A 15,096-nucleotide genomic window follows, 5' to 3' on the forward strand; every position below is an offset into this window, starting at 1 on the left:
AGAACCACAGTGAGAGCCATTATCCACAAATGGCGAAAACATGGAACAGTGGTGAACCTTCCCAGGAGTGGCCGGCCGACCAAAATTACCCCAAGAGCGCAGCGACGACTCATCCAAGAGGTCACAAAAGACCCCACAACAACATCCAAAGAACTACAGGCCTCACTTGCCTCAGTTAAGGTCAGTGTTCATGACTCCACCATAAGAAAGAGACTGGGCAAAAATGGCCTGCATGGCAGAGTTCCAAGACAAAAACCACTGCTGAGCAAAAAGAACATTAAGGCTAGTCTCATTTTTGCCAGAAAACATCTTGATGATCCCCAAGACTTTTGGGAAAATACTCTGTGGACTGACGAGACAACTCGTTTTGGACGAGTTGAACTTTTTGGAAGGTGTGTGTCCCATTACATCTGGCGTAAAAGTAACACTGCATTTCAGAAAAAGAATATCATACCAACAGTAAAATATGGTGGTGGTAGTGTGATGGTCTGGGGCTGTTTTGCTGCTTCAGGACCTGGAAGACTTGCTGTGATAAATGGAACCATGAATTCTGCTGTCTACCAAAAAATCCTGAAGGAGAATGTCCAGCCATCTGTTCGTGACCTCAAGCTGAAGCGAACTTGGGTTCTGCAGCAGGACATTGATCCAAAACACACCAGCAAGTCCACCTCTGAATGGCTGAAGAAAAACAAAATGAAGACTTTGGAGTGGCCTAGTCAAAGTCCTGACCTGAATCCTATTGAGATGCTGTGGCATGACCTTAAAAAGGCAGTTCATGCTCGAAAACCCACCAATGTGGCTGAATTACAACAATTCTGCAAAGATGAGTGGGCCAAAATTCCTCCACAGCGCTGTAAAAGACTCATTGCAAGTTATCGCAAACGCTTAATTGCAGTTGTTGCTGCTAAGGGTGGCACAACCAGTTATTAGGTTTAGGGGGCAAACACTTTTTCACACAGGGCCATGTAGGTTTGGATTTTGTTTTCCCTTAATAACAACCTTCATTTAAAAACTGCATTTTGTGTTTACTTGTGTTATCTTTGACTAATATTTAAACTTGTTTGATGATCTGAAACATTTAAGTGTGACAAACATGCAAAAAAAATAAGAAATCAGGAAGGGGGCAAACACTTTTTCACACCACTGTATGTTCAGCACATTTTAATTACCACTGAAGCATGCCAAATCATAACTATCACTCCGCTTTTCCCGTGGAGTTCAAAGCGGCGGTGGACGTTGGCTTTGAAGCGAATCGTGAACCGAGCTTCACGATTGCTGTAACAAAGCGGATAGTCAGTCTACCAGCAGATTAATATTGTGGAGGATGAGAGTTTCAGAGATTTAATGCCCATTGCAATTAATACTAAACCTATGGGGACTAAACCCATCTTTACACAGCAAAGGTGGCACAGAAGCTGAAGAGGAAATTAGATGTATTTTCACAGAGCAGGAATGAATGCATTTACACAGCAGTTGTAAATGCATAAATAATGTTATGAGATGAATAATTTAAATATAAAATTCTGAATATAGAAATATGAAATGAATAAAAATATGAATGAATACTCAACCTATGGGGACTAATTCTTTCAATACTAAGTCAACCTCCCACTTAGACATAGGGAAATGTTTAATGTTACTTGAATAGGTGTTATTTTAGTGTATTTCTATCTTTATATTGGGTATATTGTGCTTTGTTTGGAAAATGTTAAAGCAATATATTGTTACATATTTTTTTTTTCCTAAGATGGAAATAAATGCATATATATATATATATATATATATATATATATATATATATATACACACACACACACACACACACACACACACACACACACACACACACACACACACACACACACACACACACACACACACACACACATATAATCTATACTTTCAATAAAAATAAGGCAAATACAGTGCCATAATGCATAGTTAAGGACAGAAAGAAATTTATGGCTTATGGTCAATTTACTTGCCATTGCCAGGCATGTACCCTAGTTGTCAATCAATCTTGTTTATCTTGTTTATCAGTTAATGATGGAGAAAGGTCTTCTTAAGGTCAAAGTTGTTGATAAATTAAATCAGGATGGGATGTTTAACAAAAGTCACTTGCAACATTTGTATGACAATATAATTATCATTGAAGCTCAGCAATTGTGAAATAATATTTACAAGTGAAATGCAGCATTGTATTTATTTTATAAAATAAAAAAAAACAAAAATTACCAAGAAAGCCAGCGGAAGACTGCTGCTGCATCAATAAAACAATTTTGCTATATATAATTTTTTTTCTTTCCTTAGGAGGAACTGAATGTATTAAATAGAACACACTACTTTTCGAAAGAAAATTAAATACATTTTATGGAATTTCAGCCAATTCAAAATTTTAGATGAATGTCTCAATTACAAAAAAAAAGAAAAAAAAAGAAAAAGAGATTAATGGAAATTATTTTAATCTACCGACAGCCCTATTTCAAACATTATTAAGGTAATAGGAAGGCTTGAGTTTCTTATGAGAAGCAGACAACAATCAGATCAGGGTACAATTGCATCTAGTGGTGTGAACCTACAGTGACATGTATGGTTATCGAGAGGGAACAGGTTACGGGCAGAGAAATGGGCATTCTCTGGCGATTCACTTGGATATAGATACTTGAAGGAAAGCATTTTTTTCCCTTTACCTTTCTCTTGGTGTGTGTGTGTGTGTGTGTGTGTTATGCGGAGGGGGTGGGGTATTGGAAGGCCAATTTCCATCAGTCTTTCCTCTCCGAAGGAATCAGGTAATCTAGTGAGGAAAAGAGTGCAAATGGATAAAGCACTGACCAGCAATTTCACCATCAAGCAACAGAGGGTTGAATTCACCATGGCCCTCCTTCATCACAGCCCTGCAATACATCCCAAATGAACCGGACCACAGCACCACCTCTGGCCAAGAAGACACACTGCAACCACCTTCAAACAAACTTCAAACAATCGAGTAATTTTAACGGCTCTTCTGGCTTAACTTCCCAGACCAGCCAAAAGGTTCATTCACCCTCTCTCGTTGTTCGAACCGCTTCCAGCGACCGCGGCTGAAGTCAGTTGGAGGCTTCTAACCTCCAGACCAGCAGTAACGTCTCTCTCTTGCTCAATCTACCAGCAACATACGTCTCCAGTTATCTGAAACTTCACAATAACAGCGGAGCAGTCAGAATAGGGGGAAGATTGGTTTTTCTATTGTGCTGCTGGTCTGGCATAATGCCCACTTTAAAAGCAATTCCTCCATCATCAGAGACAGACAGAAAATCTGGCAGATACGACACTAAATGTCTCAAGGTGTGAGGAGGAGGTGGTTGGTAAATTACGTGTAGGCGCTTGTATGTGTGAGAGTGTGTGTGTGTGAAGAGGGCAGCTAAAAGTTTTCTGAACTGTACTTTATTCCACTATCGCTCCCAAGCGTATCCCATAACCATCTACAGCAGCACAAAGCTCAAACCTCTGCTTTTGTTTGCAACGAATTGGTAATCGTTGAAAAATACATTGAAGAGAATACACTATGGAGGTACAGTGTTACAGGTTTCTAGAAAGATGTACAAACACAACCTTTCACAAGTGCTTGTGGTTTATCGTTGTTTTGGTTCTTCACATTTTTCCATTTGACCATTCAATAGCACGATACACCTCTGGCTTGACCAATGTAAACAGCCTGCTTTTCAGCTCCTCACTGATCAGTTTTAGGTGAACACATAAGACTTAAATCATTAAACGCTGTTAAAACTGGCTAATGTCAAATGCATAAATAAAATATAAAAATAAAAAATAGGACAATTGCAATGAAAGTAAACTTTCCTCTGCAATTGTCTTTCCTTTGGCCTTTTGGCTAGCAGGTTAGACATTCATGGAAGGCTAACATTTAGGGTTCCCATATCTTTTGACAAATGAATTTCCATAACTTTTCCATTTATTTGTTACGGACAAGGGTTTTTAAAACTTATTCTATAGAAACTGTCCTTGTAAAAATCAATTTCCATCTATTAAAATATAGTAGAGATGTGCATAAATAGAAAGATGCATATTCACGATAGACCTTTCCATGACTGTAACATTGCCCGCAGAACTTGATCATATACCAGCCATGTAGCTTTCGCAACATGCTGTAGCTATAGCTAAAGCTACAGCATGTGAATACCCATATCCAGTAAAGGCACAGATGTCCAGTGAGCAAGTATATACAGAACCCCTAGAATCGAAGAGTTACATCCCAGGGTCTAAATAAGAAACTGGACCAGGTAAAGAAAGTACAAGACATCCAGCCCTGTAATTTCACACCTAGATCCCTATAAACCCAGCAATCTATAATAAAGTAATGTGTAGTATTATAGAGAGAGGGGAAATAACCGTCTCAAGGCTATACTTCAAAGCTGTGTGTGTGTGATGTCCTCCACTAATCCCACAATATACACGTGCATGCACACACGCCTATGGCAGAGCTGCACGTATATACAGCGGGTTAAAAAATGCAATAAAACAGCATGGACAGCTGTTGTTTAGTGCAAATGCCTTAATCTGGAATCAAATGTGAAATTGAGCAATTAATCAGAATAATAATCGAGATTGAGATTACAGCTGCCACAATTGTGTCAATTACAGCATTACATTTAGGCCTACTTCCGTTGCATTCACATTTTCTATTTGCAGCACTTCAGCATTGTAACCAATCACAGACATGATCATTGTGCAAATGATTGGCTAATCAGAGGCATTTAAACTTGTCTATAGGTCTTATCAGTAATGACAACCGGTCCTAATGTGCAAGTTTTAAGCATTCCGACCCACTATTTTTTGCTTCAATTCTGTTCGCGAACAGCTGAACAAACATCATGTGACGCTCCAAAAGAGGCCTTAGAACCAAAGCGTACTTTTTTGGAATGGTTTTGGATTCGCTATATGGCTGGGCAATATGACGATGTAATCGGATATCACTGATGTCTTACAAAGATGCCGATTGCTAACAGACGATGATCGACAATATCGGGAAATGGCAAAACCACGGATCTGGGAAGTCACCAAATATATTAAACAGTGGCCAGGGTGTGAAACTAGCACCCGCCACCTGCCAAATACAATGAGGCTGAATCAAGTTTGCATCCTCGTCCAAATGTATTTCATGTGCAGGTAATTTTGCTCATCATCCCGCAACAGACTTATATTTTTAAGAACAGACAAAAGAAAAGCCGTCAATGCTTGTGTCTGATTCGCTGTTTGTTCAGAGTCGTGCAGCACAAGCGCGTGTAAAGAGTTTTCACTCTTTTTTTTTCCTCCACTTCATTCATCTGAAAATGGTTTGAAGAATAATGTCATATCGGGAATTGCTGTGAGTTTAATGCGCTTTATTTCCTCATGGTTGGCATGCATTGCAGATTCCTAAGTAATGCAAATGGAGCCCCTGGAGACGGTAAATGTTTGGATTTGGGGAGGCGGTTTAATAAGATTTTTTGATCACGTCGTTATTTTATTGCTTTTTTAGTTTAAAGTGCAATTTGAATTTAGAAATGTCTTATGTTTTTTGTGTTTCAATAAATGAATACATTTTTTAAAGTAAAATCAATAAAGCAAAGAATTCACCTGTTTGTTCAGAGGCGTGCAGCACGAGCCTATCATGTGGAACAAGCCCATGTAAAGAGTTTTCACTCTTTTTTCATTCTTCTGAAAATTGTTTGCAAGAATAATGTCGTCTGTGAAAATGCTGCAAATTATCTCCGATCATCTCGGGAGGTGCTCACTTTATTTCCACGCAGTTAGCATGCATTGTGAACGCAACTCTGCAGGTTCAATAATGTATACACTGAAGGCCAAAAGTTTGGAATAATGTACAGATTTTGCTCTTATGGAAAGAAATTGGTACTTTTATTCACCAAAGTGGCATTCAACTGATCACAATGTATAGTCAGGACATTAATAATGTGAAAAAGTACTATAAATAAAAAATAAAAAAAATGTGTTCATTACTTCTGAAACTACTTCAGAGTTCTCATCAACCCTCCACGTGCAGCAATGACAGCTTTGCAGATCCTTGGCATTCTAGCTGTCAGTTTGTCCAGATACTCAGGTGACATTTCACCCCATGCTTCCTGTAGCACTTGCCGTAGATGTGGCTGTGTTGTCAGGCACTTCTCACGCACCTTACAGTCTAGCTGATCCCACAAAAGCTCAATGGGGTTAAGATCCATAACACTCTTTTCCAATTATCTGTTGTCCAATGTCTGTGTTTCTTTGCCCATTCTAACCTTTTTTTTTTTTTTTTCTGTTTCAAAAGTGGCTTTTCCTTTGAAATTCTTCCCATAAGGCCTGCACCCTAGAGTCTTCTCTTTACTGTTGTACATGAAACTGGTGTTGAGCGGGTAAAATTCAATGAAGCTGTCAGCTGAGGACATGTGAGGCGTCTATTTCTTAAACTAGAGACCCTGGATGTACTTATCCTCTTGTTTAGTTGTACATCTGGCCTTCCACATCTCTTTCTGTCCTTGTTAGAGTCAGTTGTCCTTTGTCTTTGAAGACTGTAGTGAACACCTTTGTATGAAATCTTCAGTTTTTTGGCAATTTCAAGCATTGTATAGCCCTCATTCCTCAAAACAATGATTGACTGGTGAGTTTCTAGAGAAAGCTGTTTCATTTTTGCCATTTTTGACCTAATATTGACCTTAAGACATGCCAGTCTATTGCATACTGCGGCAACTCAAAAACAAAGACAATGTTAAACTTCATTTAACGAACCAAATAACTTTCAACTGTGTTTGATATAATGGCAATTGATTTTCTAGTACCTAATTAGCAATGTATCATGATCACTCAAGGATAAGGTGTTGGAGTGATGGCTGCTGGAAATGGGGCCTGTCTAGATTTGATCAAAAATAACTTTTTTCAAATAGTGATGGTGCTGTTTTTTTACATCAGTAATGTCCTGACTATACTTTGTGATCAGTTGAATGCCACTTTGGTTAAAGTACCAATTTCCTTCCAAAACAGCTAAATCTGTACATTATTCCAAACTTTTGGCTGCCAGATACACACTGTATTAAATAAACAAAGACGAAAGTGATTAAATCATAAAGTAATGCAAGACACGTTCACCTTGAACCTAAAATTGAGTTTTCTTTTCTTTTCTTTAGGCAGCATTAACTGTATTACCAAAACACAATACAAACACAAATTCGATTAGAACACATTTGGCAGCATTATTTAGGGAACACAAGGGAATTTAATAGGCTTATATATTTTGATTATTATTGTCTTTACATTTATAACTGTCTTTAGTTCTTAATCTGTAGGCTTTTAATAATTTTCCATCTGTGCTGATGGATGCTTGCGTGATGGCAAATGGAGCCGTTGAAGACGGTAAATGTCGGTAACTTCGTTATTTTATTGCTTTTTTCATTTAAAGTGCAATTTGAATTTAGAAATGTCTTTTATGTTTTTCATGTTTCAATAAATGAATAAAATGTTTAAACCAAAATCAATAAAGCAAAAAAAATTCAACTCTCAGCAGGGGCATTGACGATGTAATAGGATATCGCAATATTTTTTGAGGCAATTATCTCTAAAATATTTTTTAGATATCGCCCAGCCCAAATTCGCCAGATGTTGCGCAACTGTACATTTTTATTGAAAATAAATAATTGCGATTACAATCTCATGCGAAATAATCAACAGTTATGACTTTTGTCATTGTGCAGCCTTGCACTCTATATAATAAAAAAATAAAAATAATAATCAAATAAACAAATGGTTTCTGAAAACAATTGTCCAGGAAAAAAAGGGGGAGGACAGGAAAAGTGAACGTCACCTCTTATTCCGTCTGGTGAAAATCAGGGCTAGAGTGTTAAAATCACTGCAGTGATGGGCAGTGTGTCTGACAGAAATGCCACAGATTGGCCACAATTACTCGCAGAAACAACAGTCAGGGAAAAAGAAATAAAATTCCACAGAGAAGCCAAGTCTATAATCATGTTAGGACCCCGCCCCCCCATACACTCTCCACTCGGCCTGCTCCATGGTCTGAGTGGTCATCTATTGATTACACATTATATTTATCTACGGCTCTCACGCTCGGCTCCTCATCGGCACATATAAAAAATAAATAAATAAATGTTCAAGTCTATTCCAAGAGGTCCTTTTTAATCAAGTGACATAAATCAAAAAGGATTGTGGGTAAGTAGCCACTGGTCGGCTAGCAGCGGCCGTGAGCAGTCTGAATCCTCCAACGGCCAGTTGAAAACATATGCTCCATGTCCCATTATTTATGAAGGGCTATCCTTTAGCCTTCTCTCCAATTACTCAACCTATCATTTTCCAAAATCTAAAAACTGTTTTCAATCAACATAGCCAGCGCTATTATGGAGGGCCTACGGGATGAGAGGAGGCTCTCTCTCTCTCACTCCCCTCTTCCTTCCAACTGACTGGCCGCTTTGCATTCCGCACCGTGCTGTTCTGTGATTGAATCCGTTGCCTGAATTACGGCTGTCGACTCGAGGAGCTAAGGATTCTTAACCCAACCTTGTGGCCGCCTCCAGCTACTGTGAGGTGTGTGTGTGTGTAAATGTGTGCGAGTTGGAAATGCATGCTAGACGAACGTTTATATTTGATGTTTTTGAGCAAATGTTCGTGCTAATTAGTAAAGGCCTAAGTTGATGTGAATGCATGCTCTTACATTTATCATCCGCTGGCAGGACCTTGTTGACGGCGTATTCCCAGTCAAAGATGTATCTGTAGAAGCTCAGCTGGTTGTACAGGGCTTTTTCTGAATACTAAAATGAGAAAAGAAAACACAATTTAAACAAGTCCAGCAGACATCACAACAAACAGGGTAATGTCATAGAGAGTAAATCGCAGGTTAACCAACAACCAGGTAACAGAGGTTAAAAGCGTTCAAAGGCGTTGAAGGTACATGACTAAATATTGCACAAAACAGTGCTTCCAAAAAACACTGCTTGCCAAAACCATATGTATCATCACCTGTGGACCCAGCACTCCTGGTGCAATAGGGGATAACATACGTAAGTTGTAAATTTAACATTTAACTTTGCTTTTATTCAGCCATGACCTCTGATTCTTGACTGCATTCTTGCAATTTACAAAGAGAACAAATTCAAATACACTGATCACAGATGTCACAACAAGTATCAGGAGCCAAATTTATACTACAATAATTCAAAATGTAACGATACAGTTTTTCTACAGTATCTGAATTAGTGACTAAATTTAGTACCCTAATTGTGGACACCGCAGCCATGGTTGAATATGCCATGACAATATTAATGTGTGCCCATAATAAAAATTTGTGTAACCTCCTAGGCAATTCTCTAAAAAGATGGCACTGACTGTTTTTTTTTTTCATCGAGTTACAAGCGAGTCATGTAGGCTAGTCTATATGTGGTAAAAACAAGTTATCATTTTCTGCTTTTAACACACACTTTGTTTATTAGTTTAAATAATGACACAGACAAATTACATCACTGGCTTTTCATTTAAATCTGCTGTAGGTGATTACAGCCTAAAAAAGGAATGTAAGAATGTCCTATGTTTTGAGTTTTTTTTTTTTTTTTTTTTTTTACACGATGTGGATACAACCAATAATTTAAGTAGTTTAATTTTGCATTTGAATAATTTAGTATTTTGTCCCAATTTTTTTAATACATTTAATAGAGTGACAACTCTTGCGCTATTGACACTTCTATCTGCAAATTACACAAAAATAAATAAAATAAAAAAATAGTTTTCTTTCATTATCTATGTAAAATTTGGAACAAAATGTTACTATATCAATAGGTAGGGGAAAAAACTGTTTCAAATTCTTTAGTGACACTGTGGTTGCTGATTATTCCATTGCATATTCAATATAGCAAGGAAAATGAAAAAAGGGAAAAACCAATTAACTAAAATCATACTGCTGCTTTAGTATTATGTGTTATTGTCCCGGGGAAATGAAAGGCTGAAGCGTAATGAGATTGGTGCGACTCAATCAAGGAAACTGGGAAATCACCTGTGTTAATTACAGCTGTGGAAACAGGTAGTGTTTGTCATATTCTCCACTGTCACAGACAGAGACAAACACACACAAGCTCAGTCAGAGCCCAAGTTTGAAGTCACAGAACCTGAGAAACTGTCTGATTGGCCAAAAACAGCCAGTGTACACCCCATCTTCTCTCCAGACAAAAGCAGGAAACATTGTTTGGTTTGTAAATTCAGCTGTAATTACAGTTAGCCATGTGTCTAACTGCCAGAGGCGCGCAGGTTGAGTGAGAGAATAAAAGAGAATGGGGAGGGAGAGAGAGAGAGACGTTCAGCTCTGAAATTACCTCCTCCATAATAGTTTGTTTTGATAAGGCACTGTGTGTGGATCTGATGAACAACTGTTGCTGTCAATTTGATTAGCCATTATACTTTTATGTTAATTGCTGTTATTGGGTCACAGTCTCTCCATGTCACCATAGAATGAGAGCGATGTGGGTGCCGGAGGAGTTTAGCAAGTGCTCTCTCCTCAGCAGACCGGCTTTTAATTGCCCTCTACAGCTTCCGATGAGCCTAGCAGCTGTTGACCCATAATGCACTGGCTGGTCAACAGCCGTGCCTGTCGATTCAGCAATGCGGCCATAAAGGAGCTTTTATGATCAGCGCCAAATGCAGGGCCAGGCTGTCACGTGCAAGCAAACACGCTCTAAACCGAATCCACGCGTGCATGCATACCGTGTTCTGCCCAAAAATACTGAGGATCGTACACTTAAAAGTAGACTAAAACGCATTGCGAGCAAAAGAAAGAAGTGGAAGGACATGTAAGGCAGGACCTGGACAAGCTTCTCAGCTGTGCTGACAGGTGTCAAAGGGGGCGTGACTAAGGCATCGTCAAACGTTATTTTATTTACCCCCCCCCACCCCTAAAAAAAAACAAAGGCCCCTCCTTTATGCAGCTTTGCTCGGCTCAATGCTTTGTTCCTGTGCTGACACCATTTCAATTTTCTCCACAAATCTGCAGCATTTTCGGCCTGAGTGACTGAGGAGCAAATCAGCTATGAAATTGCCTCTCTCCTGAGACCCCCGCCTCATCCCCCCTCCACCCTACAAGTGCCCATCCCTTTGCAGCCCTCTGATAGAGACATGGCAGCCAGGGAACACGTCCCACAGCCGTACCCCTGAACCTTTGTTACAGCCCAAAACCAACCTGTCGGAAGAGCGGTGGATAATGAGATTAACGAGAAAAGAAAGGGGGGGGAAAAAAGTGTCAATTCATATCATTGTGAGGCTATACATCACGACCAAGGGGGTGGAAAGAGTAACTGGACATGCAAAGACATTTAAAAAAAAAAAAAAAAAGATAAGATAAATTCATAAAAACACACTTAAGTCCATGATTTATATTGGAGACCACATAATCTGTACATAAATTATTCAAAATCATGATGTGGATCATCTGAAAGCAGGTTTGAAATTATTTATCTCCATATGGCCATGATGCTTATATGTAAATGATGTAGTATAATATCCTTTATGAACTCTGGTAGCAGAGAAAATGGCTACTCTACCTTCGTACAATGTAAATAAATGACTCAAACTTATGATGTGGATCATCTAAAAGATACAAGAAATTATTTCTCAATATGGCCATGGTACTTATATATAAAGGTATAATATGCCTTTTGAGCCTGGGTAGCAAAGAAATGGCTACACTCTTTCAATTCATACAGATATGTGCAGCTGCAAAAGGAGAGGATGGAAAAAATGAAAAATCTCCAAACAGTTTTAATGAGGCTTCACTAAAAAAAAAAAAAAAAAAAACTCCAATCTGAGTTAATTTTAACGGGCTGCACTGAAAAAGGAAGGGGATCGGCATCACAAGGTTTCATAACGAGTCAATATATGTAAATCTTTACAAGGCAAACACAGTGCGAAACAAAGACATTTAACTGAAGCGCCAGTTGATGTCTCCACTTTTTGTGCACATAATTTTTCCCCATTGAAAGGTATAATTGCCTGCTATTTGAAGATATTCATGCTCAATTTTTGAAATTAATTTCAATTGGGGGGAAATGTAGAAATGTCAGCTCCCGTGAAAGGGATTTGATTTCAATTATCCTTGCTCAAAGGACTGTGATTTCCAAATACACTTAAGCAAAATTATGACAAGAATTTTTGTTCCCAGAAATTCAGTGTTTAAAGAGCGATTAGACGATAAATGGACTGGCTTTGAATTGAAGTGAATGCGCCGGTTACCATCTGAAAGGCACTCAATTATCCCTGATTGCTCCTGTTATAATGTATCAAATAGAGATACCTGCTATTGCTGTAATTTGTGTGAAAATTAACATGCTGCAATTTCCACTAGAGGGGGAAAAAAAGCCCTAATGGGTGCCTGAACGTACATCAATAAAATGGAGAGAGAGAGAGAGATGGCGGGTGGGGGGGCTGGTGGTTGGAGAGATCTATGAGAGAGGGAAAGCAGCTGAAAAAGAAAAACAGGCAGAGGGGGAGAGCCAGAGTTAAAGGAAAGAGAGAGAGAGGGAAAAAATTTAATTTACTGAAAATATTACAAATTGCACCTGTGTACAACTCCTTCAAATTACCGGTCAATCAACCGAGGGTGCCTATTATGCTTCCATTTAATCTAGATACAATGGAAGTCAATGTCTCTGTGTCCGTGGAGACACCAGAGCAGATGCATTGCTGTCAGCCAAGCTGTAAAGCCCAGAACGACAGAGGGGTGGTAGAGGGGTGAGGAAGTTAATGTTTTATTCAGCCGGCAGTTTAAACTGCCATCTCACCAGGCAGAGCAGAGGACTGCTAAGTGGCTATGGTGACAAGAGAAATTGTCCTTTTGGGTTTCAACCTGTCGCCACAGATCTAGACGCAGAAATAAAGCAGACGGAGAGAGAGAGAAGAAAGAAAGAGTGAGGTAGGAAGAAAGAATTGGGAGGGGGGGGGCAATAAAATGAAGGACAAGGGACAGAGGGGACACTTATTTTGGAATGCACATCTCCATCTCTGTCCAGGGCAAAAGAAAGAGAGTGATTGATATCAGGTATACACTCTTCAAGTAATCACAAAAAGCTGCCACAATTGCTTATATTTTGTGATAAACATACACATTATATTACAGTAACACTGTTGTGTAGATTAAATCTAAAAAAAAGTCCATTGGTTTTTAAAGATGTTTGTTTTTCTTCTTTAAATAAGTTGCATTGACATCGTCATTTTTTTCTTTTTATTCCTTTTAATAATAGTGACAATAGCAAGATGAAAGGAATTGATGGGGAGAAAAGAGGGGACTAGGAAATTGTTGCGACAACCTTATGCAACGTCATAATATTTATTTCCATCCAGAGTTGCATTAAGTTTTGGCCGAGATCTTGTATTGATGATGGGAGAGTCGAACCACTCCGTAAAGTCTTCTCAGCACACCCCAAAGACTTTCAATGGGGTTAAGGTCAGGACTCTGTGATGGCCAATTCATGGGTCAAAATTATTTCTCATGCTCCCTGAACCACTCTTTTACAATTTGAGCCTGATGAATCTGGGCATTGTCATCCCGGAATATGCCCGTGCCATCAGGGAAGAAAAAAATCCATTGATGGGATAACCTGGTCATTCAGAACATTCAGGCAAGTCAGCTGACTTCATTTTATTGCCACACAACATTGCTGAGCCTAGATCTAAACAGTGTTGTGCTGATCACAACACTGCCTCCAGAAGCTTGTACAGTGGGCACTATGCATGACAGGTGCATCGCTTCATGCGCTTCCCTTCTTACCCTGACGTGCCCATCCTTTGGAATAGGATAAATCTTGACTCATCAGACCACATGAACTTTTTTAATTGCTCCACAGTCTAATCTTTTTCCAATTAGCCTCACTAATATGTGGCTTTCTTGTGGCCACACATCTGTTTAGTCCCAATCCTGTAAGTTCTCATCACATTGTGCGTGTGGAAATGCTCTTTCTTTAACTATTAAACATAGCCGTGAGTTCTACTGTCGATTTTTTACTATGTGACTTCAAGCGTTTTAGTGATCTCCGATCACGATCATTCAAGATTTTTTTGACCACATTTCTTCCGCGAAGCTGATGGTTCACCACTATCCTTCCAGGTTTTAATAATGCGTTGGACAGTTCTTACCCCAATTCCAGTGATTTCAGCAATCTTCTTAGTTGTTTTCTTTGCTTGATGCAGGCCAATAATTTGCCCCTTCTGAAACAAAGTAACATCTTTTCCACGACCACAGGATACGTCTTCCGACATGGTTGTTAAAGAAATGAGAAGCTACACACTGCATCAGTTAGGGTTAAAATAAATGTTGCCAGCTGAAACATTAATCACTGCAATAATGATCCAATTAAATATCTGCTTATTTAAATCCAAACGGTGACTTTGTTTGTGGGCAGGCAGTGTACATGTACCTGGACTTACTGTGCACAATTCTATGCACATAATTACCAAAAAAGTATGTCTTGGCAATCTTTCATTAAAATGCAATACCTTACTTAAGACTTTCCTTTACCTCTGATGTCACCTAGGCAAAGCAGGCTATTGGATATGGTTAATGATTGTGAAATAGCTTTTTAGGCATTGTACTGGGCAAAAGTATAAATTTTTTCGCAAGTTATCACAAGTTGAAGTGAGAGTGGGAGAAGGACACAACTTGAAACCACACACACACCCTCCAGCAGTGGGCCTGTTCTGGCCTAGGCCGAGTCATACTGGAGGCTGGTTCCTCTAATCACAGCAGCTTGTTAAAGCAGAAATCAAAACGACATCATGTTGGCCGGGTCATACAAATCCAGTAATATATATCAGGTAGAAATGGGTGAGGGATGAAGCGGGGGAGAAGGAAAAAGACTGCGGACAGGGAATACAAGGTCTGGGCGCAGCAGAAAGAACTTCAGAACACAGGCTCTACAGCACCATCACCTGGACAAACCAATAAATGTTTCTGTATAGAGAGGAGCAGTGTTCCTCAAGCCTGGTCATGGAGGACCCCAACACCACACAGGTCTTGGGTCACTTGGAGTGTGTAAATAAGGGAAACATCCAAACTGGATGGCTTGCAGTATTGAGAAACAC

General features: G+C 39.2%; 1 protein-coding gene across 3 annotated transcripts in view; it reads right to left on the bottom strand.

Annotated features, from left to right (window-relative positions):
- pola1 (polymerase (DNA directed), alpha 1) overlaps positions 1 to 15,096 on the bottom strand; it is a 79,043-nt gene that overhangs the window by 6,414 nt on the left and 57,533 nt on the right. For all 3 annotated transcript variants that reach the window (XM_051682743.1, XM_051682742.1, XM_051682741.1), the window contains exon 36: positions 8,696 to 8,792. In XM_051682743.1, coding sequence (XP_051538703.1) covers positions 8,696 to 8,792 — 97 coding nt within the window. The remainder of the gene's footprint in view (positions 1 to 8,695; positions 8,793 to 15,096) is intronic.

The sequence above is a fragment of the Myxocyprinus asiaticus genome, chromosome 41, assembly GCF_019703515.2.
Source record: "Myxocyprinus asiaticus isolate MX2 ecotype Aquarium Trade chromosome 41, UBuf_Myxa_2, whole genome shotgun sequence".
Lineage (NCBI taxonomy): Eukaryota > Metazoa > Chordata > Actinopteri > Cypriniformes > Catostomidae > Myxocyprinus > Myxocyprinus asiaticus.